The sequence below is a fragment of the Acanthopagrus latus genome, chromosome 8, assembly GCF_904848185.1.
Source record: "Acanthopagrus latus isolate v.2019 chromosome 8, fAcaLat1.1, whole genome shotgun sequence".
NCBI classification, from domain to species: domain Eukaryota; kingdom Metazoa; phylum Chordata; class Actinopteri; order Spariformes; family Sparidae; genus Acanthopagrus; species Acanthopagrus latus.
In genome coordinates, this window is record NC_051046.1 from 23,816,153 (window position 1) to 23,842,863 (window position 26,711).

General features: G+C 42.5%; 1 protein-coding gene and 1 long non-coding RNA gene across 2 annotated transcripts; one reads left to right on the forward strand and one right to left on the reverse strand.

Moving 5' to 3' along the window:
* LOC119024283 lies at nt 1–3,851 on the forward strand. Its single transcript, XR_005076442.1, has 2 exons — nt 1–365; nt 556–3,851. It is a non-coding gene; the product is annotated as an uncharacterized LOC119024283 (long non-coding RNA).
* n4bp1 (nedd4 binding protein 1) lies at nt 1,877–26,711 on the reverse strand. The gene is made up of 12 exons (XM_037106885.1): nt 26,152–26,711; nt 21,923–22,150; nt 21,375–21,548; nt 18,160–18,674; nt 17,157–17,514; nt 16,128–16,463; nt 15,093–15,328; nt 10,179–10,309; nt 9,546–9,642; nt 8,919–9,026; nt 4,720–4,821; nt 1,877–4,306 (listed from the first exon to the last, which is right to left on the reverse strand). Exons 1-12 carry the CDS (start codon nt 26,461–26,463, stop codon nt 3,931–3,933), a joined length of 2,973 nt encoding a protein of 990 aa, XP_036962780.1. The 5' UTR covers nt 26,464–26,711; the 3' UTR covers nt 1,877–3,930.

Genomic DNA, 26,711 nt, shown 5'->3' on the forward strand with positions numbered 1-26,711 from the left:
GTTCAAACGATTTGTTTCTCTAATGTTAGTCACAAACAAATCCATCTGCCTGCAGTCCTGAGCAAATATTTTGCATGACAAGACTGAAAGCTTTTAGTCACACACGTCACCCTCTGACAACAGGGGCATCATCCTGTTCAATATACAAATATTCATCTGGAAACGGACTTGAGGTTTTGGATGAAAGGGAAAATCTATGTTCAATGTTGTGACTCTTCTTTCGGGGATAACAATTCAAGTTTTTCAAGTTTTAGTGCCAAAATCAGTGAAAGGAAACTATCAGCGGTGTTCTTGTATCTCACGGTCTTCAAGAGGAGTTTTCTTCATAAGAGCCAGAGAGACAAGCCAAGTACAAACATCACATGGTCAGTGTAAAAGCTGAAGCCACCGACCACATCAGACAATAACAAGTACTAAGAGTTGAACTGTGTAGAGTATGTGAGGTGTGCTAGCTGCGCTCATTGTAGGCCAACCTCACCCTCGATAGCTGTCTTCTCTTGCCTCAACACCAGCAGATTTACGTCTGCTTTGTTTTTTATTTTGTCCACTGCAAAGATTACATTTACGGGTCCCTGGGATTACCATCACTGAGAACCTATCTCAGTCATCACACGTCACCACCCCCATTAAAAACAGCACAGAGAGGGCTCTACTTCCTACAGGAACTTCAGGAGCCTAAATTCTGGAGGAGCTTCTCATCAACTTTTACAGAGGAGGAACAGAAAGCATCGTGACTGGAACCATCACAGACTGGCATAGTTTGTGTTTGGCCCAGGACAGGAAGGCTCTACAACTGGCAATGAAAACCACCCAGAACATCTCTGGCACCATCTACAGAGCAGCAGTTAAAGGGATATTCCAGCGTAAGTTTAATCCATGGTCTGACACACTATGACACCGAGTAAGACCCCCACTTGAGAGATCAAGTTTTCCGACTGCTAGCTTATGTAGTTTTAGCAACCTCAGAAAACACCGCACAATAACAATACGGAATTCCTCTGCACTCTACTTGATCTCTCGGGGGGGGGGGGGGGGTGTCTTTACTCGGTGTCACTGTGTGTTAGACCGTGGATTAAATTCACGCCGGAATATCCCTTTGAGAGAGTTGACTGCACGAAGCCCTAAGGATACCTAAAGATAACACCCACCCCCGCTGCTATCTGGCAAAAGATACAGAAGTATCTGCTGTCGTACTACAGACACAAGACTTGATTCTCAGGAAGTGTGTATCTTAGTGTAGTGGTCAGTGTTATTAATCACTCATGGCACGACACAAAATGTAAGCAGAAACTGCCATATGTTAAGGAAAATTCTACTTGACCCAGGAAAGAGACCACAGAGCTCGCAACAACTCATTAGTGCAACAACTAAAAACAAAGATGTAGACCGAACCACCACTTTACATTTATGCATTCAACACTTTGGCAAATAAAACGTTCACTTTCTTTTTAAGAGGAAATGAGAGGATTGACACCATTCTCACGTCTGAATGATAAATATGACACTGTTAGCACAACTTAGCACAAAGACTATGAACAATCAGCATTTGTCAGTCAAGAGGTAATACAATCCAACCACCTGCCTCTTTAAGGCTCACTTATTAACTAGTTGTTGGGTGACCTGAAATTTTTTTTGTTTCTAATCAGGACCTGTAACTTCCTGAAGCTAAGCCAACCAGCTGCTCGTGTAACTCTTGGAAAGAAAGTGAACAAGCACAGTTTGCAAAATGTCACACTTTTTTTTTTAAATGGGTAATGCTAAAACCTTTGTCCATCACAGTAATGCATCATCATAAAAAAAAATGTAACCAAAAGCAAAATGCAGATGAGCGAGCAGGTGAATAAAGAGCAAGCACCGCACAACCATGAGAAAAAAGTTATGGGGACTGCTGCATTTATTTGACTTTTTCAACATACATAAAACAATGTGCGCCGTAGCCAAAAATGCTTGTATTTACAAAAAAAAAAAATCAATATACACAAAAGAATTATTATACAACAAAAGAGAAACAAACCCTTCAGTAATCCTTACAACAACAGAGCAAGTACGAACAAAACTTGTTTTTTGACACCTTGTAAAGTTTTTTGTGCAGATGTTCTTTTATTACAAGGAAATAAAGTGTTTGTATTTTACAAAACTCAGATGCACATCAAATATGCAAGCTGCGGCACACATTCTCTGGGTGTATGAGGGTAAAAAAAACCAGAAGCTTTCTGACGAATCATCAATGAAACCTTCTTTTCCTCAGCACACCTTTTCTTACCTCCAGTGCATTAAATGTGTCTATCAAACACTAATTACAAATGAACTTGAGTAAGTCTGTTGTCTTTTTAGGTTTTTTTCTTCAGGTGAGCAAAGGTATGGTGTGTGATTTACAAAGGAAGTGGGCCATTGACCTTAACCAACAAAAATCCAAACTTTTGTAGTGTTTCCATCCAAAGCCTGACGGACTGGTATATGTATTGACTATAAAACTCGGCAAAAAACTCTCAACCCATCTCAGGACAAAATGCTGCTGTGGAAGCAGTGACCGCGTCCTCCTGAAAACGCTGTTTAACAGTGTATCGAACAGTAGCAACTGATGCTGGGAACAGATCCAACCACATTTCAAATGTTTGTCACAGACTGTCAGAGCAGCAAGTTCAGTTTCAGAAACCAATTATAAACAGCAAGGTTTGAGAAGCAACACGAAGCTACGAGACCATGTGTCATAGTGATGATACTAAAGGTGGCAATTTCCTTCTGAGCATTGCCTTTTCTGCCAAAACAATGATACTGGGGCTTAAATGTACATGTTTTGGTGTGCAAGTGATTCCTACTAACCCAATATGTTAAAATCGGTCCAGTAAATCGGCTCAGCTGGAAGTAGCTGCAATGTAATTTGACAAACATCAAAGTTATGTCCACTTAAAGTCCTGAACTACACAACTCTTGAGAGATTTCAGAGCAAAACCTCTTTCTAGTTATAAAAATGTTCTTTTTATTAAACAACAAAATCTCCCTCTGTAGGATTATTGTAGGCAGCCAGTTAGAATAACAATCTCAGCCTGTCAGTAGCAGGAACGGACACAACTTTGACAGTCGGAGGTGCTCCAAAGGATTATGTTGTAGCTGTTGCCCGCTGAGGCCATCTACTGGACCCATTCAAAAACTTTTGGTAAGTATGAAACATTTACTCAACAAAACATGAAGATATTAGGCCCAGATTTTAAGTGGTAAACTGAAATTACAGGAGTGTCTACTTTTTAGAATTCCAGTTACTAATAATTATTTTATGATGCTTAATCTGGTGATCTTTTCCTGACAGTATACTGTATAGGAAAAGGGAGAAAACAAAATTGGTGATACTCTTTGTTGATGCTGAAAGACTCCAAACTCCTGAAAATGCTCCCCGACTGGAATGACACCTTGTTTAAGAACATGACAAGCCTATAACTCATGTGTTGGAAAAAAAAACATGCAAAACATGTAAATGTCCCAAACTGTCGAGAGCTTGTATACTCAGAAAAGGTGTCCGAGTAGGTAGACAATCATGGAGCGCCAGTTTACTGTTCTTGTTCTAAAACATTTTCTCCAGGTGCTTTTTGCAAAATTGAAGCATCCTGTTGACGGTTGTCGAGGATCTGCAAAAATGTATTACTATCTGGTATAGACTTTGCTGCCTGACAAATACAGCATTTGTTAAAATGTTGCATGTGTTGTTCACCCTCAACAACTTGAGAGCAAAGAAAAAGGAAGAGATAAAGAATACTTGAAGCCAACAGCAGCTAGTTTGACGACCAGTCTTTATGTAAAATAATATTTAGACTGTCCATGTCTTCCAGGCTGGAAGAAATGCTGAAATAAATTATTTTTTATGCTGACGTGTATACGTTTATTCTTGCATGTGTGTACATGGACTGTGTGTCTGTTGATTCTCGTGCCAGTTATTTATCCCAGCAGCAGCCCCGACAAGGCGTTCAGGTCTCTCATGTAGGGGTTGTCGTCAAGGATGCGGTCGATCCGCTGCTTCTGGTCGGGGAAGATGTCGTACAGCTTTCGCTTAAGCTCTGACGTCTCTCCTGGTGACCGCTGTGGAGGGGGAGAGGGTGAGGGGGAAGGGGAACGGCGGGGCGGGTGCCATTCTGGAGGACCAGAGTGGGGCCAGTGTGAAGTAGGGTGGGCCATCATGGAGGTCGGGGGCCAGGGCATGGTGGTGGGGGTCCGAGGAGCCGATTGGACAGCCTGGACGTAAACCGGCTGCTGCTGCTGGGGGGGCTGCCGTAAGTCTGGGGGTCTCAGAGGGGGAGGGGTGGCTGGAGCCCTCCTGACATAGACAATCATAAAGAGAGAGACAGTGTGAATGGATGTGATAGAACACTCAAGTTGATTTATGTATCAACATACAACGCAGGTCTGCACAACAAAATTAAAGTCTAAATTTCTACACAAACACAGAACATATAAAATGCTCTTTATGTACATTTTTATGTAAAAAACTAGTGCACATATCTTCCTAATAAAAGTTCAACATCAGGTTAACACTGTAAGCCTAAGAGTCCACCTATCCTTCACTCGTTTCAGCATTGAAGCCAAAAGATTTACAGTTAGGAAAACAAAAATGCAGCAAATTGTAAAGGAGGAACTGACTGCCGTCCAAACAGTAGTTCAACATGTATTAAGTCATGGCAATTGTTTTATCTGGGCTGAACCATACATACATCTTCAGGCAAAACGCACCTATGGTCTTTACGCAGGAATATGTCTAGATGAGGTCCGTCTCTCCCCAGAGGGTCGTCAGGAATCATGAAGTGGTCCTCCACAAAAGTAAACTGAAGCAATCTAGAAGTTAAAAGGAAACAAAAACGGAACGTGATTTCTCTACGATTTATAACATTTCTGAACAACAAATACCAAGTTTGAATTCTAGCACACAATCAGATAGACAGTGTGTGCATAAGACAGAGTTAGTGTTAACTGTGACAACCAGAGCATCAATAGGTAACACACAGGTCGAACCCTAAACGGGGCTGAAGTTTGTGGAACATCCTCACACACAAAACTAATAAAGTGTCCCTTTACTCTCTGTATTAGCACTGTCTCTGGTGGTGCAGTATGGGACTGTGAATGAGAGAGAAGTATTTCATTAAGAAACCTCCATCCATCCATCCATCTTCTTCCGCTTATCCAGTACCGGGTCGCGGGGGCAGCTGTCTGAGCAGGGACACCCAGATGTCCCTCACCCCGGACACTTCCTCCAGCTCTTCTGGGAGGATCCCAAGGGGTCTCCTCCCAGCGGGACATGCCAGGAACACCTCCTGAGGAAGGCGTCCCGGGGGCATCCGGAACAGATGCCCGAGCCACCTCAACTGGCTCCTCTCGATGTGGAGGAGCAGCGGCTCTACTCCGAGCTCCTCCCGGGTGACAGAGCTCCTCACCCTATCTCTAAGGGAGCGCCCTGCCACCCTGCGGAGGAAACTCATTTCAGCCGCTTGTATCCGGGATCTTATTCTTTCGGTCATGACCCAAAGTTCATGACCATAGGTGAGGGTAGGAACGTAGATTGACCGGTAAATTGAGAGCTTCGCCTTTCGACTCAGCTCTCTCTTCACCACAACAGACCGGTATAACGACCGCATTACTGCGGCCGCCGCACCGATCCGCCTGTCAGTCTCACGCTCCATCCTTCCCTCACTCGTGAACAAGACCCCAAGATACTTAAACTCCTCCACCTGAGGCAGTAGCTCTCCCCCAACCCAGAGGGGACAAGCCACCTTTTTCCGGTCGAGAACCATGGCCTCGGATTTGGAGGTGCTGATTCTCATCCCAGCCGCTTCACACTCGGCTGCAAACCGCCCCAGGACATGCTGGAGGTCCCGGCCCGAAGGAGCCAACAAGACCACATCATCCGCGAAAAGCAGAGATGAAATCCTGTGGCTCCCGAACCAGATCCCCTCCGGCCCGTGGCTGCGCCTAGAAATTCTGTCCATGAAAATAATGAACAGAACCGGTGACAAAGGGCAGCCCTGCCGGAGTCCAACATTCACCGGGAACAGGTCTGACTTACTGCCGGCAATGCGAACCAAGCTCCTGCTCTGCTCATACAGGGACCGCATGGCCCTTAACAGAGGGCCCACGACCTCGTACTCTCGGAGCACCTCCCACAGAATGCCACGAGGGACACGGTCAAATGCCTTCTCCAAGTCCACAAAACACATGTGGACTGGTTGGGCAAACTCCCATGAACCCTCAAGCACCCTGCGGAGGGTATGGAGCTGGTCCAGTGTTCCGCGGCCCGGACGAAAACCGCATTGTTCCTCCTGGATCCGAGGTTCGACTATCGGCCGAATTCTCCTCTCCAGTACCCTGGAATAGACTTTCCCAGGGAGGCTGAGGAGTGTGATCCCCCGATAGTTGGAACACACCCTCCGGTCCCCCTTTTTAAATAGGGGGACCACCACCCCGGTCTGCCAGTCCAGAGGCACTGTCCCCGACTGCCATGCAGTGTTGCAGAGACGTGTCAACCAAGACAGCCCTGCAACATCCAGAGACTTGAGGTACTCAGGGCGGATCTCATCCACCCCCAGTGCTTTGCCACCGAGGAGCTTCCCGACTACCTCAGTGACTTCGGCTTGGGTGATGAATGAGTCAACCTCCGAGTCCCCAGCCTCTGCTTCCTCTATGGAAGACATGTCAGTGGGATTGAGGAGATCCTCGAAGTATTCCTTCCAGCGCCCGACAATATCCCCAGTCGAGGTCAACAGCTCCCCACCCCCACTGTAAAGAGTGTTGGTGGAGAACTGCTTCCCCCTCCTGAGGCGCTGGATGGTTTGCCAGAATTTCCTCGAGGCTGACCGATAGTCCTCCTCCATGGCCTCTCTGAACTTTTCCCAGACCCGAGTTTTTGCTTCCGCGACTGCCCGTGCTGCTGCTCGCCTGGCCTGCACCCGTCAGCTGCTGCCAACCAGGCCCGGCAGGACTCCTTCTTCAGCTTGACAGCATCCCTTACTTCCGGAGTCCACCACCGGGTTCGGGGATTGCCGCCACGACAGGCACCGGAGACCCTACGGCCACAGCTCCAGACAGCCGCGTCAACAATAGAAGTGGAGAACATGGTCCATTCGGACTCAATGTCCCCAGCCTCCCTTGGGATCAGGTCCAAGCTCTCCCGGAGGTGGGAGTTAAAGACCTCTTTGACAGAGGGTTCTGCCAGACGTTCCCAGCAGACCCTCACAATATGTTTGGGTCTGCCAGGTCTGTCCAGCTTCCTCCCCTGCCAACGGATCCGACTCACCACCAGGTGGTGATCAGTTGACAGCTCAGCCCCTCTCTTCACCCGAGTGTCCAAGACATACAGCCGGAGGCCAGATGACACGACCACAAAGTCGATCATTCACCTCCGGCCTAGGGTGTCCTGGTGCCATCTGCACATATGGACACCCTTATGCTTGAACATGGTGTTCGTTATGGACAAACTGTGACTAGCACAGAAGTCCAGTAACAAAACACCACTCTGGTTCAGATCGGGGAGGCCGTTCCTCCCAATCACACCCCTCCAGGTAACACTGTCGCTGCCCACTTGAGCGTTGAAGTCCCCCAGAAGAACGACGGAGTCCCCAGTTGGAGCACTCTCCAGTACCCCTCCCAGGGACTCCAAGAAGGCCGGGTACTCTGCACTGCTGTTCGGCCCATAAGCCGAAACAACAGTGAGAGACCTATCCCCGACCCGAAGGCGCAGGGAAACGACCCTCTCGTTCACTGGGGTAAACTCCAACACATGGCGGCTGAGCCGAGGAGCTATAAGCAAGCCCACACCAGCTCGCCGCCTCTCACTGTGGGCCACTCCAGAATAGAAGAGAGTCCAGCCTCTCTCAAGGAGTTCAGTTCCAGAGTCCAGACTGTGCGTAGAGGAGAGCCCGACTATCTCTAGTCGGTACCGCTCAACCTCTCGCACCAGCTCAGGCTCTTTCCCTCCCAGTGAGGTGACATTCCATGTCCCCATGGCTAGAGTCACCATCCGGGGATTGGGTCGCCGGGGCCCCTGCCCACGACCGCCAGCCAAATCACACCGCACCCGCCCCTTCTGAACCCTCCAATGAGTGGTGAGCCCACAGGAGGACGGGCCCACGTTGCTCCTTCGGGCTGCGCCCGGCCAGGTCCCGTGGGCTAAGACCCGGCCACCAGGCACTCGTCTGCGAGCCCCAACCCCAGGCCTGGCTCCAGGGTGGGGCCCCGGTAACGCCGATCCGGGCGACGTATGCGTCCTCGATTTTATCTCTATCATTAGGGGCTTTTGAACCGATCTTAGTCTGACCTGTCACCTAGGACCTGTTTGCCTTGGGAGACCCTACCAGGAGCATTAAGCCCCGGACAACATAGCTCCTAGGATAATTCAGGTGCTCAAACTCCTCCACCATGATAAGGTGCCGGTTCAAGGAGGAGCATTAAGAAACCTTTGAAAGAAAAACCCTCAATATTTCACTTGTCTGCATTTTTGAAGACAGTGTTTCCCGAAACATTTTTACCTGGGCCCCCTTCTGTAGACAACAATATTTTCAAGCCCGGCATGCCATACAAAAACACTTCTTTTGCTCTCAAACGCCAATAAAATGTGTTTTGAACATCAGTAATTAAATAGAACTGCAACTTCAGTGTGACATCTAACTGAAAAACATTAATAAGGAAGGAGTCTTTGAAGCTTAACTTTTAAGCAAGATACGCCTGTTGATTTTCTTGACTTTGATTTAGGCTTGCTTGTTAGCCTGGTTTTACACATTAAAAGTCAAACAATGCCTCTTATTCTGCCCCCCAGTAAATAAAAATGACATCCTTAACATGTGTCATCAAGCTGCCTTAGTGGATTTTCCCAGTATCACATTAGGTAATGGAACATCCAACTGAATGACTCACTGAGATGTGTACACACAACACACAATCACCTCTCTTGAATGATCTTGCGCCAGGTGTCCGAGGTGTCGACAAAGTCCCTCAAGTTGTCATTGGTAACAATGATCCCGTCTGTTTTTTCTGCAAGGTGGAGCAGGAACCTTACGTAGAGAGAGAAAGAGCGAGCTTAGACACGAGACTTTCCCTGAGTTCAAACGTCAGATGCATGGTCCACAGAGGGGAATCCACCAGTAGAGGAACACTTTGCCTGCTGAGCCAGGATGACAGAGCAGCTACTGTCATATTTAAAAAATTATAATAAACCAGCTGTCTGTTAGATCTGTCCACTGCTGAGTCAGCTCACTCATCTCTGTTATGAAAATACAGTATGACTGTAGTTGATGGTGGGTAAAGTGAGAGTAAAGGAGACCGTGTTCTATATATGTGTAGGTGGAGAAAAGTTCATAATGGAACCAAAATGCCCAGAGATGACCGAGTGGTTCAATCCCCGACTCTGAGGAAGCATGTGTTTCCCCACTGCTCCACTCTGTCTGCATTCACACTGCCATCTCAAAATAATAATAAAAAAAAATCTGAGGTTGACATGTACTCTGGTTTAATTAAAACTGTGTGTGTGTGTGTGTGTGTGTGTGTGTGTGTGTGTGTGTGTGTGTGTGTACCTGTCATCATGTGAGGATATCCTCTGGCCACAGACCTCTCTGGAGGGAGTGAAGGAGAGCAGTCTCAGGTCTTCTAGCTGGTTCAGAAAATGTTGTTCTGTGATGACAGAAAAGAACAATTATGTGTTTATTACTAGTTTCATTCCCAGGACTCCTGAAGTGGGAACATTATAGTATATCGCCACTTTAAACCAGCTACAGCAACATGTAAAACAATGAGCAGTGAGCAGAACTCCCTGTGCACACATTAATCAAAAATAACCAACACAAAATAAAATGACTTTACTGTTGCAAAACTGTGAGAGCAAACCTGAAGCTACAGGTGAAATACATTGTTCATACCTTAGAAATTCACAGTCAGTGTGCAGCGGTTAATTTTGATCATTACCATGTAAAAGTATACATTTTGACAGACTGAACATCACATTTGAAATGAAAGCATGGACAGTGTGTAAAGAGCTCTACACCCTTTGTACACACACTCAAACGTGCGTAAAGCCGAGAGTCTGCTCTTTAACCTAGTCCCAATTTCTTTAATGAAAACCAACGTACTACAGTAAAAAAAGACCGGACAATGCAAAACATCTGCGTTCTTTTACTTGAAGGCTGCCCTGTAAACACTCGCACGTGTACCTGTTGTGAGCCGGTCTCTCTTCTGACGCCACTGAGGAACAAAGACTGTGATCTCCCTGTGACCCCGCCTCCAAAACGTCTCCACGGCCAGTGCTATTCCTCGACAGGAGAAGAACCGATGGAGACCGTGACTGGAGAGATGGGGACAGAAAGATGACATGATGGACAGTAAAAATCAAGGAGTAAGACTGACAGTGCTACAGTTTACATTGTCTGAACCACAGAGGTCAATAACTGATAAAAATGGCAGAGATGTGGTTTAAGTACTCATGTAAGAAGCTATGTAAGGATGGAGAACCACAAAAAATAACAATTAAGAGGAATTTAGGCCCAGAAGACTAGTGTATGAAGTTTGAAGTGCTACAGCATCCTTTTTTCTTTACACAGAAATGATGCCAATGGGTTCCACACAGTGAGGCTTGCAGAGTTTAAATTTGGGTAAAAGAAAGCACTAGTTGTTGTTACTCATTTTGGCAGATGCTATGAGTTGAGGTGCCAGAATCATAACTGGGAAAGAAAAATGTTGGATCAGTTCTACCCTACATACTAGATCACAACAAAAAATATCACAACTCAATACTGTTTGAACATTTTGTCTAAAGGCACCAAGCTCATCTTCACTTTGTGGCCCAACAGGAAAATAACTTCTTGTCATTTGTGAAATATGAAATCATCGGACAAGCATGCAAGATGAGTAAGAATAAGAATTTAAAATTTCATATGTAAGCTTGTGTGTGACTCAGATGTAGTCTACCAGGCAGTTACTGTAAACAAACATTGTGATTGGTCTCTATATGAAACAGCGCTCGAACACACGACATGTCGCACCATCAGCTGACTCAGTTTGGTGTTGACGTGCATGGTCTGTTTGCACACGTCAGTCAGCTGTGAAACAACAAATGGGTAGCTAAGACAGAAAACCACATAACAAACCAAACAACAAACACCAACAGAGATGAGAAACTCCCTGAGAGCAGCCAGCCTCATTGAACAGGAAGCTGGCTGCTGCTGCAAGCCGCAGGCCCAACGCACAAGTGACATCCTCGGAAATGATTTTTTTTCAAGTCTTTTGTGGATTATTTTATTTTTATCAGCGCATTTAGGTAATTTGTTTATTGCCCTCACACATTAAAATACATTCTACACCTCAAAACCCTTCCACTGATCATCACCTTGGGGTAAACAGAGAGAAGAACAGAAGAGAGAATCTGTTTTTTGAACAGTGATAACCATTCAACTTATTTTTATGTTGGACAAATCGTGTAGTGAACACGATTATTTTCAGGAGAAATATTTCCCTCTGTACCCCAAATCTCAAAGTATAGTTGCAATACATGAAAAGGAGTAATTTAACCAATTGGCTGCCACAGTACACAGTTTTCTTCACAGGAGCATCACTTTATCATTGTGGTTAATACAGCTCTAGACTACATTGCCGTCTTGATTTGTGAATGAAAAAAGACAGACTGCAGCTGCCAGCTGATGTTCTCAGAGAGATACAACTGTTCTAAATGGTCAAATTGTTAGACTTCTGAATGGAGCCTCTGTTCATTCTTTTTCCCTGTCATGTGAATTTCTGTCACTTATGTCTCTATTGGTAACTTCCACGTGCGCAGGGTTACTTATCTTGATAAGCAATTTGGCCTCACATGAGCTGTGGTAAACAATTTGTGCGCTGCTTTTTACACTCAGTAGCATGGCACTTAATATTTAGCACGTCACAATAACCTACACCAAAACAAAGTTTCATGGGACCGTTGGCACAGATAGTGACGCAATAATCTAAAAGGTAGTTACACCTGATCGAAAAGGTAGGTAGAAAAATAAATGATCCACAAAACAGTCTCAGCCTCAACTTGAATCCATTTTACAACAACTGACAACAATCTTTCATGTTGATGATAAATGAGAGTGAGAAGATGGAGTCACTCTTTCTGAAAACAAGAAGATTGTGGAAGTGAATGGAAATTTTCCATGATGTAATTTGATATTGCTCAGGCTACATGATCTGACAGGACTCAATGTCCTTGCATTTGCGTAGTCTGTGTACATGTTACAAACTTGCTTTTGATGTCATGACATTACAGCTCAGACATTCAAATACAAGGTACGGCGCACACACACACACACACACACACGCAACACACAGACACACCTTCATTCAGACCTGCAATGCAAACCCAGGGGAAGTTCCACCAACTGTTGAAAGAGAAAGTGATGAATGACACCACAGCAGGAAGAGATTACACAACCAGTAAAATCACCGTGGAAACCTGGACGTAACCTGACCAGGGAAAACCTCCACACCTCAGCACAAAGTAGAAACATTGTACATGACCTAATAACCTCCTTCAGGATCACAACATATTCTGATCCTCAAACCTTCACTGGGGACGCAGTGATGGAAGGTAACAAAGTACATTTAGGCAACTATTGTACTAGTTCAGTTTTGACATTCACGTGCTACTTGATTTCCATCCATTTTTAGTTACTATATACTGCAACTTCACGACATCTTGGAGGCAAAAATGTTTTTACTCCACTGCAGTTATTTGAACAGCAGATTACAAGCTACATCAGAGCCAAGGGGGCACATTCTAAAATGCATTCATTTATCTGCAATCAGATAAAAACAATACTTATTCTGAAAATCAGAAAAAACGCTGAATGTCAGATCAGATATCAGTCGACTCAAAGTACAGCTTACAGTATGTACAGTATAGTATACAGTTTATACATGTAGAATTTATTTTACTTTTGATACTTAAATAAAAGGCTTACATTTTCAGATATTAAATGTACCTCAGTACTAACTGAAGGTGAATGTCACCAATGGCAACTTCGTAATAATTAACTTCACTATAAAATATAATAAACTATTTTGTGTTCTTGTCTGAATTCTTGCATAAATTGAAAAAGAGTAGAGTGCTGTTAACACATTTTCATGTGCATGTGTCTCAATTCACATTACCTAATGAAACCAATACTGATGAACAGTCATTCATCCTGTATGAAAGATGTCGAGTCAGAGGTGCCCGTACTATTCTGTTTGGGCAAACTTCTGGTAAGAAGGGAGAGAAAATTCAGGGGAAAAAGGGAGGGAGAATGGAAGTGAGACAGAACGTGAACGGAAGTGGTTACAAAAGAGATGTCAAGACAAGGTCATCCTGGATGAGCAGTGTGACAACACATCAGCATACAAAGAGAAAGAAAACCGGCACTTCTTACTTCCTTGTATGAAATGTCACTCTTTTTTGTTTCTGCTTTGTCCAGTAAATGTGCAACAAACTGATTTTTACAAGAAAATGCCTTTCTTCTGAAAAACACCCCCATACTACACACCCACTCATCGATATCATACGGTCAAAACTGCTTATACACTGCTGGGCACACTTATACACACCCACAAAAGTGATGAGTAACATCATTACGTGAAAGCGTGGGTGAAGTTTTGGTGCACCTACACAATAAGAGTTGTAGCTACGACCCATGCATCTTACCAGATGGTTTGTTTAGCTTGAGGGAATGAGTGTGTCTGTGTAACTGATGATGATCGCATGTTGATGGGAAGGGTGAAGGCTTCATGTGCAAAAAGGAAAAATGTGGCGCAGCTACTTTAGGTGTGAAATTATAATTGTCATTACAGGAGCTACAACTCTCTGTCTTCACACTCAACCCAGTATTAAATGCTGCATGTGAGCCAGAAGATATTATAATGTCTTTTGATGTCCACTTATTTACTTTTATCACGTTTTACTTCGCAGCCATAGAAGCTCATTTAGTAATCACTCAGCCATCTAAACTACACCTATGTTTTCATCACAATCTACATTATTATTCACAGGGAAATTTAAGAAAAATATCCCAAAACATCTTTCAATATTTAAGAAACTGAGAAACATTCCTGGGTGTATCCCTCTACCTGAACCAGAAAGTAAACTCTATTCTGGGCCAACAACATTCTCCATCTGAGTGTTGTGGAAATGTATTCAGTTATATTTATGTAAGCCTTCTGACAAACCAACCACCCAACGGACTGCTCAGCACAGGTGAGAACAGAACTTTCTTGGTGGAGGTAAAAATATTATCCTCATGGTCAAAGCCAAGACCCTAGAAATGGGTAAAGCATTCTCAACAATTCCAAGTAAACCTGAGTCTCCAGCCACTCTGGAGGTTATTATGTGCTTTGTATGTTGACATCAAAAGAGTGTCAGAGTGTACAGCTGACAGATGTTCAGTTTCAAACATATCATGGGTTTCATCCTGCTCATTAACAGGTTAAGAGCTGGCCCAGATTTAAATCAATTTGAGTGAAAGTGCTAATTTAGAAATAAATAAACATTACTACTGTAAATAATTCTGTAAATATTTTCACTTATAACCTAGTTTAACTTTTTCTGCATTTTTGTTTCCATTTTGCCAAATTACATATATGAATTATGTCTGAACTGAGCTAATGTTATGTGCACTGCAGGTGCACAAAAATAAATTCAAAAAAATCCCCTGACCAAACACCACAGTGCTGTCAGACTGACATCTGATCGAGAAATGTGATAAGTGCCAAGCATGCAGATGAGAGATTTTGAAACAGACTAAGAAACTACTAAGGGACGGCACTTTGCTCTCCTTGAGGTGCCGAGTCTCAAAAATCATAGAGACTTATTTTGACCATTTGCTTGGTTCTAGGTTTGTGATTTGATGTGCAGCTAAACCCTTGGATACACATTTCTACCACTGGAAGGTTTCTCAGTTATGTGCCAATTCAACAACATTAAACACTTTTCTATAAGTCATCAAAAAAACAAAACAAAACAATAATAGGGCCATATCCTGCTTTATGACAGTACAGTACTTTTGTGCGAAGAAGCTAAGAGAGATTATATTTGCTTATGTGTATATGTGATGCAGACTCACGCCATAGCCACGTTGCTGCCATCTATGATGATGTGTCTGAGCTCCTGACGTCCTGGCTCATTTGGCAGCTTCAGAGTGTAGGGAGTCCTGAGTGACTGATGAAAACGAGCCAAACCAGTCACCGGGGGCGGCGGCGGGTCACTTGCAGGAGGAGTCCTTGCTCCGATCCCGTGAAAACCTGTGTGGCCGATGGTCTGATAAGCAGAGGCTGAGGGCCTGGGGATTGGCTGAGCCGACTGAGGAGGTAACAAATTATACATTTGTAAATTTACAGAAAGACAAGGAGGTGATTTATGAAATAATTCTGCACCCATCCAAGTCTTCACCATGTGCGGGCACATTTACGGTCATATCAAAATTGGTGCGAGTTTGGAGCTGAGTGACATGGTAAAACAAAACATCTTAAGATTTTTTGACTTCTTGAAATAAACATTGCAGTACAGCTCTTTACCTACAATTAATTAAGTTTGAGTATAAAAGTTGGTAGAAGAAATTGGAAATGGTCCTTTCTGCCTACAGAAATAACGCTCCTTGTTCAAATAAAAATAACTTGTCAGATAAAATTGGTTGTTTAACACTATGATTCTTCTCTGGCATTTTTGTGTTTTCTACTAGCTCAGCTATTACAAATAATGTAAATACCATCTCATTTTGTTACATTATTCATCGGCCTCATGCTGAAAGAAAACTGATTTGTTTATCTAATGATTCATCATTTGCATTACAAGCTAAAACTGACTCATTGTGAAATTATTCTACGAGCAGTTCTTTGTCAAATTCACTGCATTTCCCAGGATATTTAGGGAATTCCAAATCCAGCAGCAAGTTTGGTAACTAATCCTGTTAAAACAACATGCTTAGTTAATCCACATAATTTGAGACGTTTCACATACTCTGTTCTCACTTTAAGTAATTATTGTGTATAAAGTTAAATTAAGTTATCTTTTTTTTTTTAATCAAAAAAGGAATTTTAACTACAAAGGCTTAACAGCATGACACAAGATGAGTGGAGGTGGACTTTGAGGTAATACCTACACTGGGGGTAGAAGCTAAGGAGGTGGTGGTGGCCGTCAGCCACTGAGGCGTGCTGCGCAGCGCTGTCACACTCTCAACTTTGACTGATCCTCCCAGTGTCTGTGTCCCTCCTCTTGACAGGTAATCCCTCTGTGGGATGCCACCCCCTCCCCGTGCCAAGTAGTCTGTTCTTGATCCTGACTGGGTGTCCAGGTGTGCCACTGTCATCATCCGGGGTGTCCTGCTATCTGCTGTTTTGGTATTCATGATGATGACATCATCGTCATCATCAATGTTAATCACCTCATAGTTTCCTGCTCCTCCTTGAGCACTAGAACTTCTCTTGATAGTGATGGCCTAAAAAAGAGATTTGATATGATTTTTGTTATTTGGTGAGAGAAATTACATGAATTACAGTGGATTCTGTAGTCTGGATTGATAATATTAACCACACATTTAAAATAATCATTTTTATCTTAGTTTATAACATCCTACATTGTTCATACACCATTAAGATAAAAGTATTAATCAGTAGGAAATCAATGCCTTGTAATAATGACCATATTTAATGCATCCGTATTCTCAAACCATAAGTGAGATGATTCAGTAGTAAATTTGAGGGCAGCTGAAGGAGCCTAAATGAGCAATAAAAACGAGACAACAGCATGTGCTGTCATAACAAAAACAATATCTAAGATCCAGCGAGATGAGTCATGAGATATGAGGCAATTTATTGGAAATGAGTTGAGATGAGTAGAGAAAGACTGAAGAAAATATTTAAATGGGTTCATGAATGGTGGTGACGCAAGATGAGGGAAAATTGTGGTAAAGTATTTCATATCATATCATCTGATGTGCATCATGCAAAGAAAGCAACTTATTCTACATCCACAGTTACAATGATTTCGAACATTCAAACTCACAAATGTTAAAGAGCCAGGAACTTTAAGATGGACATTTGGTTTTGTCGTGGTCCATGGAGCTAGATTAAAATTGGGTGTTTTATCAAAGACAAAAAGAAGCAACAGTGTCTCTGTGATGGTGGTGTACCTGTTGAGTGCTGGTCTCGCTGCTGCTGCACTGCCTGCGGTGACCCAGACCATTACTACTGCCTCGGTGCTGGTTGGGCTTAATGTTCTCTTTAGACCTGCCCGGGTCTACCAACGCTCTGCTCCGCTCACGCTCCCTCTCCATGAATCGAGAAACTGTAGAGGAGGCAGCCGCCGCCGCCGACGGAGTGTCTGAAGCGCGCACAGAGTTCAATCGTCTTTCTTTTTCACTGCCTGTTGACCCCTCTTCACAACGCTTGGTTTCCTCAACGATTTTCTCCAGAACGAGGAAAGTATCCTCTGTCTGTCCTGTCTCCTTGACAACACGTTCCACCACTTCTTGCTGGTAACCCATGGTTCTGTAGAAATTCAGTTTCAACACATACTTCAGTAAGACAAGGCAGAAGAGAGGTGTTAAGGTGTTAAAGGATAAATTTACAATTTCTCATGGCTGTCTGAAAACAATACATATATCCATATATCTACTGAAGGAGTTGGTGGTGGCTGTTATTGCTAGTCTTGTCCATACTATCAATGTGTTTCCAATGTAAGCGATGGGGGCAGTTCCAAAGTAAACATTTTCAACATAAATAATTTTGCTCTAAATTCAAAAGAGAAAATGTAATTCTTCAAAAGACATCATCAAAGGTTTGACTAACTCAGCCTGCTGAAACCTTGTATTAGCTTCAGCTTAACATAAGAATATATGTGTGCACAAAATGAATGTAGAATGACTGTAGATTATGCCCTCTTACATTGAAATCACATTAATCTTTCTATGTAAATATTGAGATATGTGCACTCAGCCTAACTTGAACTGCACCTTAAATCTAAAAGCTTTTATGACTGGATACAAAACCATAAATAGAAAAGAATAAATATGGTTTGTTGCCCACATTCTACTTGACCAGCAACCACATAATTTGGCTATCAATAAATTACTTATAGCTCTAATGTAATAACGAATTGCGTTGCATATTTAAACTTTAAACTATGAGCTTTACCTGAAGAAATTGACCAGGCAGCGGAGATTGGTTTCTGGGCTGACTGCCTCCCCGTCGTCTGAGATGCCTTCACTGGAGTCCAACACGATTGGACCTACAACTGTGTTTGCTTTTGCTGTAGAGGACAGTGACGATGAAGCAGAGGGTGTTTTGGATCTACAACTGCTACTGTTCCCCCGGCCCTCCCTGTCCCTCTGTCGCTCTCTCTCTCTCGCTCTCTCGGGCGACTCGTCCCTCCGCTCCAGAGAGTACTGTCTTTTTGTGTCCCGAGTCTCGCTCTCAGATGAGCGCCGCTTGTGTGATGGCCGAGTGCCGTTGAGCAGGACGGCCTCGGGGCCGAGGGCTATCCCTCCTCCCGCTTTACCTCCTCCGACAACAGATGCTGCTCCAGGCCCTTTCTCGTCAAAGCTGGTGTCCAGGATGCGGTTGGAAAGCTCTGTCACAGGGGTGCTACTCTGCGAGCGGTCCTGGTCCACCTCCACCATGCTGGGATGCAGTGTCTGGTTGAGCTGCACCTGGGAGAGGAAACACATGACAATCACCTTTATCACCACAGTTAAGAAAGTACAGTAAAAAAGTCCCCTCAAATAAAAACAGTCATGGTTTATATTGCACTTCCCTTTGTGCACTACATGGTTCTCCTTACAAAAACTAGAGCTTCACTTCAAAAAGATCCATGATCCACTTTGCAGCTGCCAGTTGTTCTTACACAGTGACACATTTTTCAGGCTTCTCACATAAACTTTTGCGCTTTTAAAGTGAATCTGTGAATGTATGAGTCAAACCTTCACATACAAGCACAATTACGATGAAAGAGGCACTTTTAAGATTTACCGTATTTTCGTTTTTCAGGTCAAACTCATTTTGAATGAGAGTGCTTGGGGCATATTAGTAATAGCATCAAAATCACTATTTTTAAAACACTAAGAAGGCTCGACATAATATGAAACTTTGCTGGTAGTATCACCAGGGTCTCTACACATGAACATGAGCATTGAGAACATTGAAACATTGAACAATGAAAAGCTTTCTTTTTAGTAAACTCTGTGTACACAGACAATGTTCTCAATGCTCATGTTCATGTGTAGAGACCCTGGTGATACTACCAGCCAAGTGTCATGTTGTGTCGAGCCTTTTGTGTGAGTAGCGATTTTGATGCTAACGCTTATTTGCCCCAAGCACTCCAATTGAAAATGAGTGTGACCCAAAAACTAAAATACGGTGAATCTTAAAAGTGCCTCTTTTGTCGTAAATATGCTTTTACACAAAGGTTTGATTTATTTACACTCACAAAAGCCTAGGTTGCATTTTGGTGAGAGATTCACTTTAAAAGATCAAACGTTTATGTGAGAAGCCTGAAAAATGTGTCACTGTGTAAGAACAGTAGTTTGATGATGAGGGGGAATGCTCACATTTCTCAAAAGATTGGACAGCCTTATACTTACATACGTGTGATGTATAATTTGTACATGTTTACTGACCATGAGATCAGGCTAAAACATAGATGAAACAATGTCAGCTGTCAAAATGACACATCACAACCTTTGTCTACTCTCAAAAATGTTTGGTTCTGGAGATGAGAGCTTTCTGTCGAGGAGGAACATTACAAACCTGCATTGTTGTGACATATATGAAAGTATCCTGCAGCCAAGGACAAACAGGCCTTTACAGCAGTGGCCAAGGCAGACAGGCCTGTAAAAAAGCTGTATAGGCTTAGGTATTTGTTTTGTCTTCATGACCATCCCACTATCCCAAACCTACTAAGGTGAAGAAAAACAAAAGCGTCCTTAATAATAATAATAAAAATAAAAATGAAAATAATAATAATATTATTATTATCATCTATTTTTCCACCCTGATATTAGTGCCAGATCATGAACACAGGCTTCCCATATTAGGCTTCAATATACACTTGGCAGGTGAAACTGTGATAAGTGCAAAAACATGACAGCTGGGTCACACCATCAAGCACCTTACTTCACATATCCCCAAACAAACAGAAATGTATGACCTTTACCGTTTGAAATGCAAAGCCAACAGTTTGTGTAAACAAAGTATTCTCACAAAGGAATGGAAACAAACAATACAACAATCCTAAAACTCCATGGCCACAACTGGACAAGGCGCTGTTTTATTTGACCGTGGGTGGCTTGTGAGGCAGAGCTGCCAGCTTACATAAGGCACAGACATTGAGTTAGACACGTAGATGAGGTCTTTGTTGTGTCTACTTTAAATCTGGTGTCCACATTACTGTAGCTCCTGATTCTTCATGACTTATCTCATTCGGTTGCAACATCACAATCAGTCAGCTTCACTGGTTTCAGCTTCCTTATGCCATGTTGGGACATCAGACCCTCTCTGAGCTTGACTGACTGAGTTATCTCTGAACTTCATGAAGTCAGTCTTGAGGTTTTCAATTGGACTAATGCAGTTGGTTATAAATAACAATGAAGACTGAAGTTCTCTCACTGTAAAATCTGAAATAAGACTTTTGATGGTCTGATCCTGATGTAAAACAGCATCAGCTTAGGCTGACCACGTTGTTCTCAAAGTGTAGCTTTAGCAACCCAGTAGCTTCATCACTTTGAGAATCCTCTGTGAAATTTCCTCTGCCAGCATGTCACCAGTTTTCACAAGCCCATCAGCCGTCTCTGTTATTACTTCATAATTTATGTAGCAAACACACGTCAACAAGTTCAAGCTTTAGACTCATGTTTGTATTCATCAACCAGCATCCAGTTGGCATTTTCAGGGAGCTGTGAAGGCGGGTTCTCAACTTCAGGGTCATATTTTGTGATGAACTAAAACAAATCAAAGAAGTTTCCTGCCTTAGAGTTGAATCTTATTTGCCACACAGCATATCAATATCCAATGTCATATTAAAATGATGACAGTTTTCCTGTTAAAAACTATATTCCTAAGGCACATGGCCTTGCTTGTAAGTTTCTAATTTTGATGGAGCAGTCACATATTGATTTTAAGGGTCAGGGAAGGACACCTACCCTACTAAAACCTAAAATCTCAGAGGCCATTATAAAAAAATCAATTTAGAGGTTATATTCCAAAAAACCTGGTAGATACATTTTACACTTTTCTGAATCTGCTCCAAATGTTTGATTCAAAAAGGTACTATAAAGGAGATAAAGTTCCAGCTGGACACATTGGTTATGCTGTGCTATAAAAAAAAAATTCACATGGAAAAGTTAAACACTGACCAGGGACGATGTGTTTGTGGTAGTGGGGCTATGAGCCAGTCCCAGGAGCTCTTCCTTCAGGGCACTGGGCAGCAGAAGAAGCTCCATTGTGTACTTATCATCCCTTTCCTCCACAAAGGACTTGAACGCTCGTTTCACTGCAGGCTCTCTGTCACTCGGTAGACTTCGCTTCTCCTGAAACACACACGTCATGCTTTACTGTATTGTTCTAAATAGGGTGGAACTAATGATTGACATATTTTGGATTAATCTACTATTAAACTTGTTTATTAAATAATTAATAATTTGATCTATAATTGAAAATAATCTTCAAAAGGCCTGTTTTATGTTAAGTGATACATTTGTAACCTATTACCTTATTGTCAATGAACTATCCATGATCAAAGTGTTAAATGGGAAGAAAATAGTCCTCTCCAACTTGAAGATTTACATACAAAATGCATCTTACAGATGTATATAAAGTTGAGGAGTGTAGCTGACTGAAAAGACCCTTGTCTCTAAAGCTCTAACAGAGTGAACTACTGTTACAGATATTAAGTTTATCCTACCTGGAAGAGTGCTACAAATTGCTGAACTCTGCTCTGTGCCATCACGACAGGTTCAGCCCGACCCAACAGGCGCAGGCGGCCTGGCTCTGGGACCACGACTTCGGCACTTGTGTCCCGTACGAGCCTGTCCAGGAAGAGGCCCCGAGCACCAGCAAAAATACAGTGCATGTCCACGGGGTACCGCTCTTCTTTTTGCAGTTCGGGGTCACAGAGTCCTCGAACATATTCCTGCAAGATGAGGAGAAAAATAATCTGTTATTCAATGAGAGTAAACAATTACCTCATCAGTTAACAATGTAATTCATTATATATGATGTCTGATGAGAAATGTTTGTGTAGCTATATTGACATTTAAACACATTAAGCAAAATTAATAAATGAAATTTTATACACACCACACACACCAGTAGAGCTGACACGTGCTGAAACGAAACACTTGTCATGTATTCAGGGAATGTCTGGCAGTAGGAAATGTTCGAATGAATCAGCTGCAGGTGGTTGCGGTAACTTCATTACAGATAGTGTGTCACATTTCTTTAATGTGTAAACAAAATCCTGGGTGTAAAATGACTCGACAAGTGGCAGAGTGAAAAAAATGGCAGACTTTCAGACTGATGCAACCAAAACAAGAAATGTAATGCATCATCCAAACTATAGAAGCTGTGGTGCTGTTGAGATGTCTTTGCCTACTAATCTTGTGCTCATGTAAGACATATTTGCTTGTGACAGTCCTGATTAATGTCACATCATCAAGAACATCGTCATCATTCCAATAGTTTTTTCCGGTGGAAATGAAAATTGTAATGCAAAAATGATGAGTTAGACAATCGTGAATCATATAATCACATTAATATCTGTCAAAATAATTGAAATATTGCTTTTTTTATACCTGTTGTTCAGCCCTAGTAAGTACAGTGAAGGATCACAGCAGGATACCAGTTTCAAGGTATAATGCGATATAAAAGTTGACATGTATTGTACTGTGCATATTTGCTTATCAACAATACTGAATTCGACCTCATCAGTGTTAGTATATATTTTGTGTCTATATTGAGCTTAATGTCTGTCAGGCAATGATATTTTGTGAAATAATAATACAAAGCTCTTCTGTTTTCATTCCTTTAAAAAAGGCAATCTCGAAGATTTCTGGAGGAGGAGCTGCAGGTGTACTTTTGGACCTCACTGCTTCCCAGAGATCCAGTGTCGCCTGGGTGACGTCAGTCTGTTGTCAGTTGGCAGCTCTGCCGTGCCTCCATAACAACACAACATGAAAGTGATCTGCACCTTTTCTTTTAAGTTTCATCGTCTGCAGTTATTGATCTTTTCTTTCCGTTTGTTCGGCCATTACCATAAATAGTAACATAATGGTTTACTCCCAACACAAACAGAGACCAGAACAAACAAACTGTTATGTCACATGGGAACTACCTGCTCTCTCTGGCTGATCGACCACTGCGGGGTGACGTGTCACTAACTGTGAGCAGCTTGGGAAATTTTCCAGGAAAGTCGGGCCATAGGCTCAATCATCATTGTGTTCGGCGATAGACAATGAGTTAACAGATATATATTTACATGAAAATCTTTATTACGTTGACATCGACATTACTTTAAGGATCATTGTAACTACTAGTAATGGTAAAATGTGTAATATGCATGATAGAGTTAAACAGTGTTGCTTCTGAGCTGTTATCATCCCATGAACTCTTACACTGTTATAACCCTGGTATACTGATGTGACTGACTGGGGAGAAACCAATTTGACAACATGCTTTCTATTTAAATGATGCTACATCAAAGATAGGGGACTCATGCACCTTAAAGCTACTTGCATCACTCATTGTGACTTATTCTCCCCCTGGGTAGCCCGAGCCTAAGTACATTACAAAGCAAAAGATGACATATTCAGATGTAAGAAAGAAATGTTTGGCTGTTAGCCTTTGATTATTCTTCAGTAAAACTAAACACAGTCAGTCACAAGCTGTACTGCCGCTCTTTAAATCAGGCAGACAGATTTAAATGTTGATCTTACTGATGTTGTGAGAAGCAGCTGAAAGAGAAACAATCAGGACTTTTTTCACATCACTTGCAGCATTTTTCTCTCATGAAACATTGTTATGATAAATGCTGTTGTGGGAATTACAGCAGTAATTTCCCAGACTAGTAGAAACACCAGAATGACCTTAGAATGGAAGATGTTTATGACTCCCGTGTTCTCCTTATGATGATTGAACAGTGAAATTACCACTTCCACAACACGTTCTCGGTTGATCAACAGAGCTTGGAACAGCTGGTTACAGGAGGAGCAACTTACGCACTAAAGAGGGACTCATGACACAAGATGCAGAAGTGTGACTGATGAATGGGTAATCACACAGGAATAAATAAATGCTACAGATGTTGACAGCCAGTTTGCAAATAGTTTGAGAATGTAGGGAAAGATCTCTGTATGTATCTTCTTTAAAACTGATGGCTGTGTTACAAGTTGACTTGTGTGTAAGATAATAATAATAATAATAATACAATTAATAAATAAGATACTTATTTTGTGGTCACGCTGTCCCACAGATTTAGCTGAATTGGATTTCGACCTAAGTAACCCTAAGAGCTTTGAAACAATTTGATGAGGTGGTGAAAAATAAAAATAAAATGTTTTAATTTCATGATGATTGATTAAAAAGGAAATGTATGATAAAAAAAATAATGACATAAAGGAATATTGCTAATACAGGACTACAAGAGATGGATGACAAGCCCATTATGTGAAATTCAATGCTAAATCAGCAACAACAAAACTTCCCATGGGGACATCCCCAAAATCCAACGAAATGGCAGTTGCCAGTAAATATTAATGCAAAAGTAAGAGTTGCATAGCTGATACTAGTATGACATAATGTCTGAGATGTGTACATCTTTGCAATGAAAGGAATGCTGGTGTAAAATCTGTGCATGTATCTCTAAAATGGCTAAATGCATTTGAAATAGGTACGCACAATATGGCCAAAAAGTCATATTGTGAATATTTTGACAGACACTGCAATTGCGATTTAATTCAGGATTAGTGGGAAAGATCATTTTAACATCACAATTTCCATTGTTTACACACCAAAAAAACTACATATTTTTTTAATAATGTGACATTTGTCGGGGTCTGTATCAAACAAACATGTTTTCTCACATCTGGAGAACAAGATTTGTTGGTCAGGGCATCTCTCGCAGCACCACACTACTTTGTTATTCTGTTAAAAACACATTTTACCTTCGTCAAAAAACTGCAGCTTCTTGCAGTTTGGATTCTGCTTAATTGTATTGCCCAAATTTTCAAAATGCGGATTAATCATGTACGATGGGTACAAACACAAACTACAGCTAGAAACTGTACCACTGCACTAAGCTGAACTTTTAACTATTAAATTCCTGTCACTTCCAGCTTTGTCATTATTGTGGAAGAATGCACACGTTAATGTTCCGAGATGTTTTATCTGGTGTTAGTTGGCTATCAAAATGATTTTTTTTCTTCAACATTAGTCTTCCTCCTTGTGCTGTTCTTAGGATTGTCTAGTAAAGTAGCTGTCTGAGCTCTCTTAACTTAAAACTGCCACAGCATGTAAACATGTTTCCATATTTGAACAGTAATGAACTAATAAACCTAATTTGGAAAGTGAAATGTCTGTGACAGGTGTCTATAATATCTTTTGGTGGCCAGTGACAACTCATGAGACAATAAATTGACAAAATCAAATGTCATGACATTTTGAAGCACAATGTCAGTGGTGTGGTGGTAATCTGGTAACGCTATGACTACTGTTACTTTCATAGAAAACCTGATCTGATATGGCCTGGCGTTAGAAGTGGTAGGTATTTTGTCAGAGAAAACCCTGTCTGAACTGTGGGCGTGGGGGTTTGGATACATCTCTTCTGACTTGAACAAAGTTATCAACATGTGGTTCAGTCTTTAAAGACGACGAAAACACAAACACAACAGAAATATGATGTTCTGCCCCAGCTCTGGTATTGTGTTAGTTAGGCATCATAATGAGACGGCTGATTAAACAGACCGGGGCTAATCACAGCTCACTGATCCACCTGCTCATCAGTCACACTGTGCGGTACTGCCCGCGTGGTCGTTACTGGGTATCTTGTATTTAAATAAACTCTCAAAAACAAGTGTCATGGTGACCTGCTGCTTTATTTATAGAAAGCACAAGTGAAACAGTAAAACAAGACCTCACCTTTGCCTTCGACACGTCTTCTCTGTTTCCTCTGAGCTGCAGCCATATCTGCCGTGATGTTTTGCTACCGTGCGGCTGTCCCGTGTGGTCCAACAGACCGATAATGGTGAACGTCACTTTAAAAACCTGCTCCACTCGAGGCTTGGCACATTTCAGCTCCTCTTCTTTATCCTCCAGCACTGTAAACTCGTCCACAGTAGAGGCCTCCAGCTGCTGTCTGCCGCCTGACGCAAGGAGCCTGCTGGTCGGCTGCTCCGGGCACGCTAGCTCGGTGACTCGTCTCATCCCGAGGAGGGGCCGCGTTGTTGACATTCCGTCTCTCAGGCTGACGGTCGCTCCTGACGACGACGTCTCAATATTCAGACCCGTCGGCGCTGTTAGGAGCCTTTGGCGTTTTCATGGTCTGTTTTGGATTGTACCACACAGGAACGAAGCGACGCTGACAGTGTCTAACGACATGAACACAGAGGTAGAGCTAGCTTAAGACCTCGGAAGCCCCGAGTGACGTATCCGGAAAGTCCCAGTGATTGCGTCATCAACACTGGACGGCATGTGTGCGT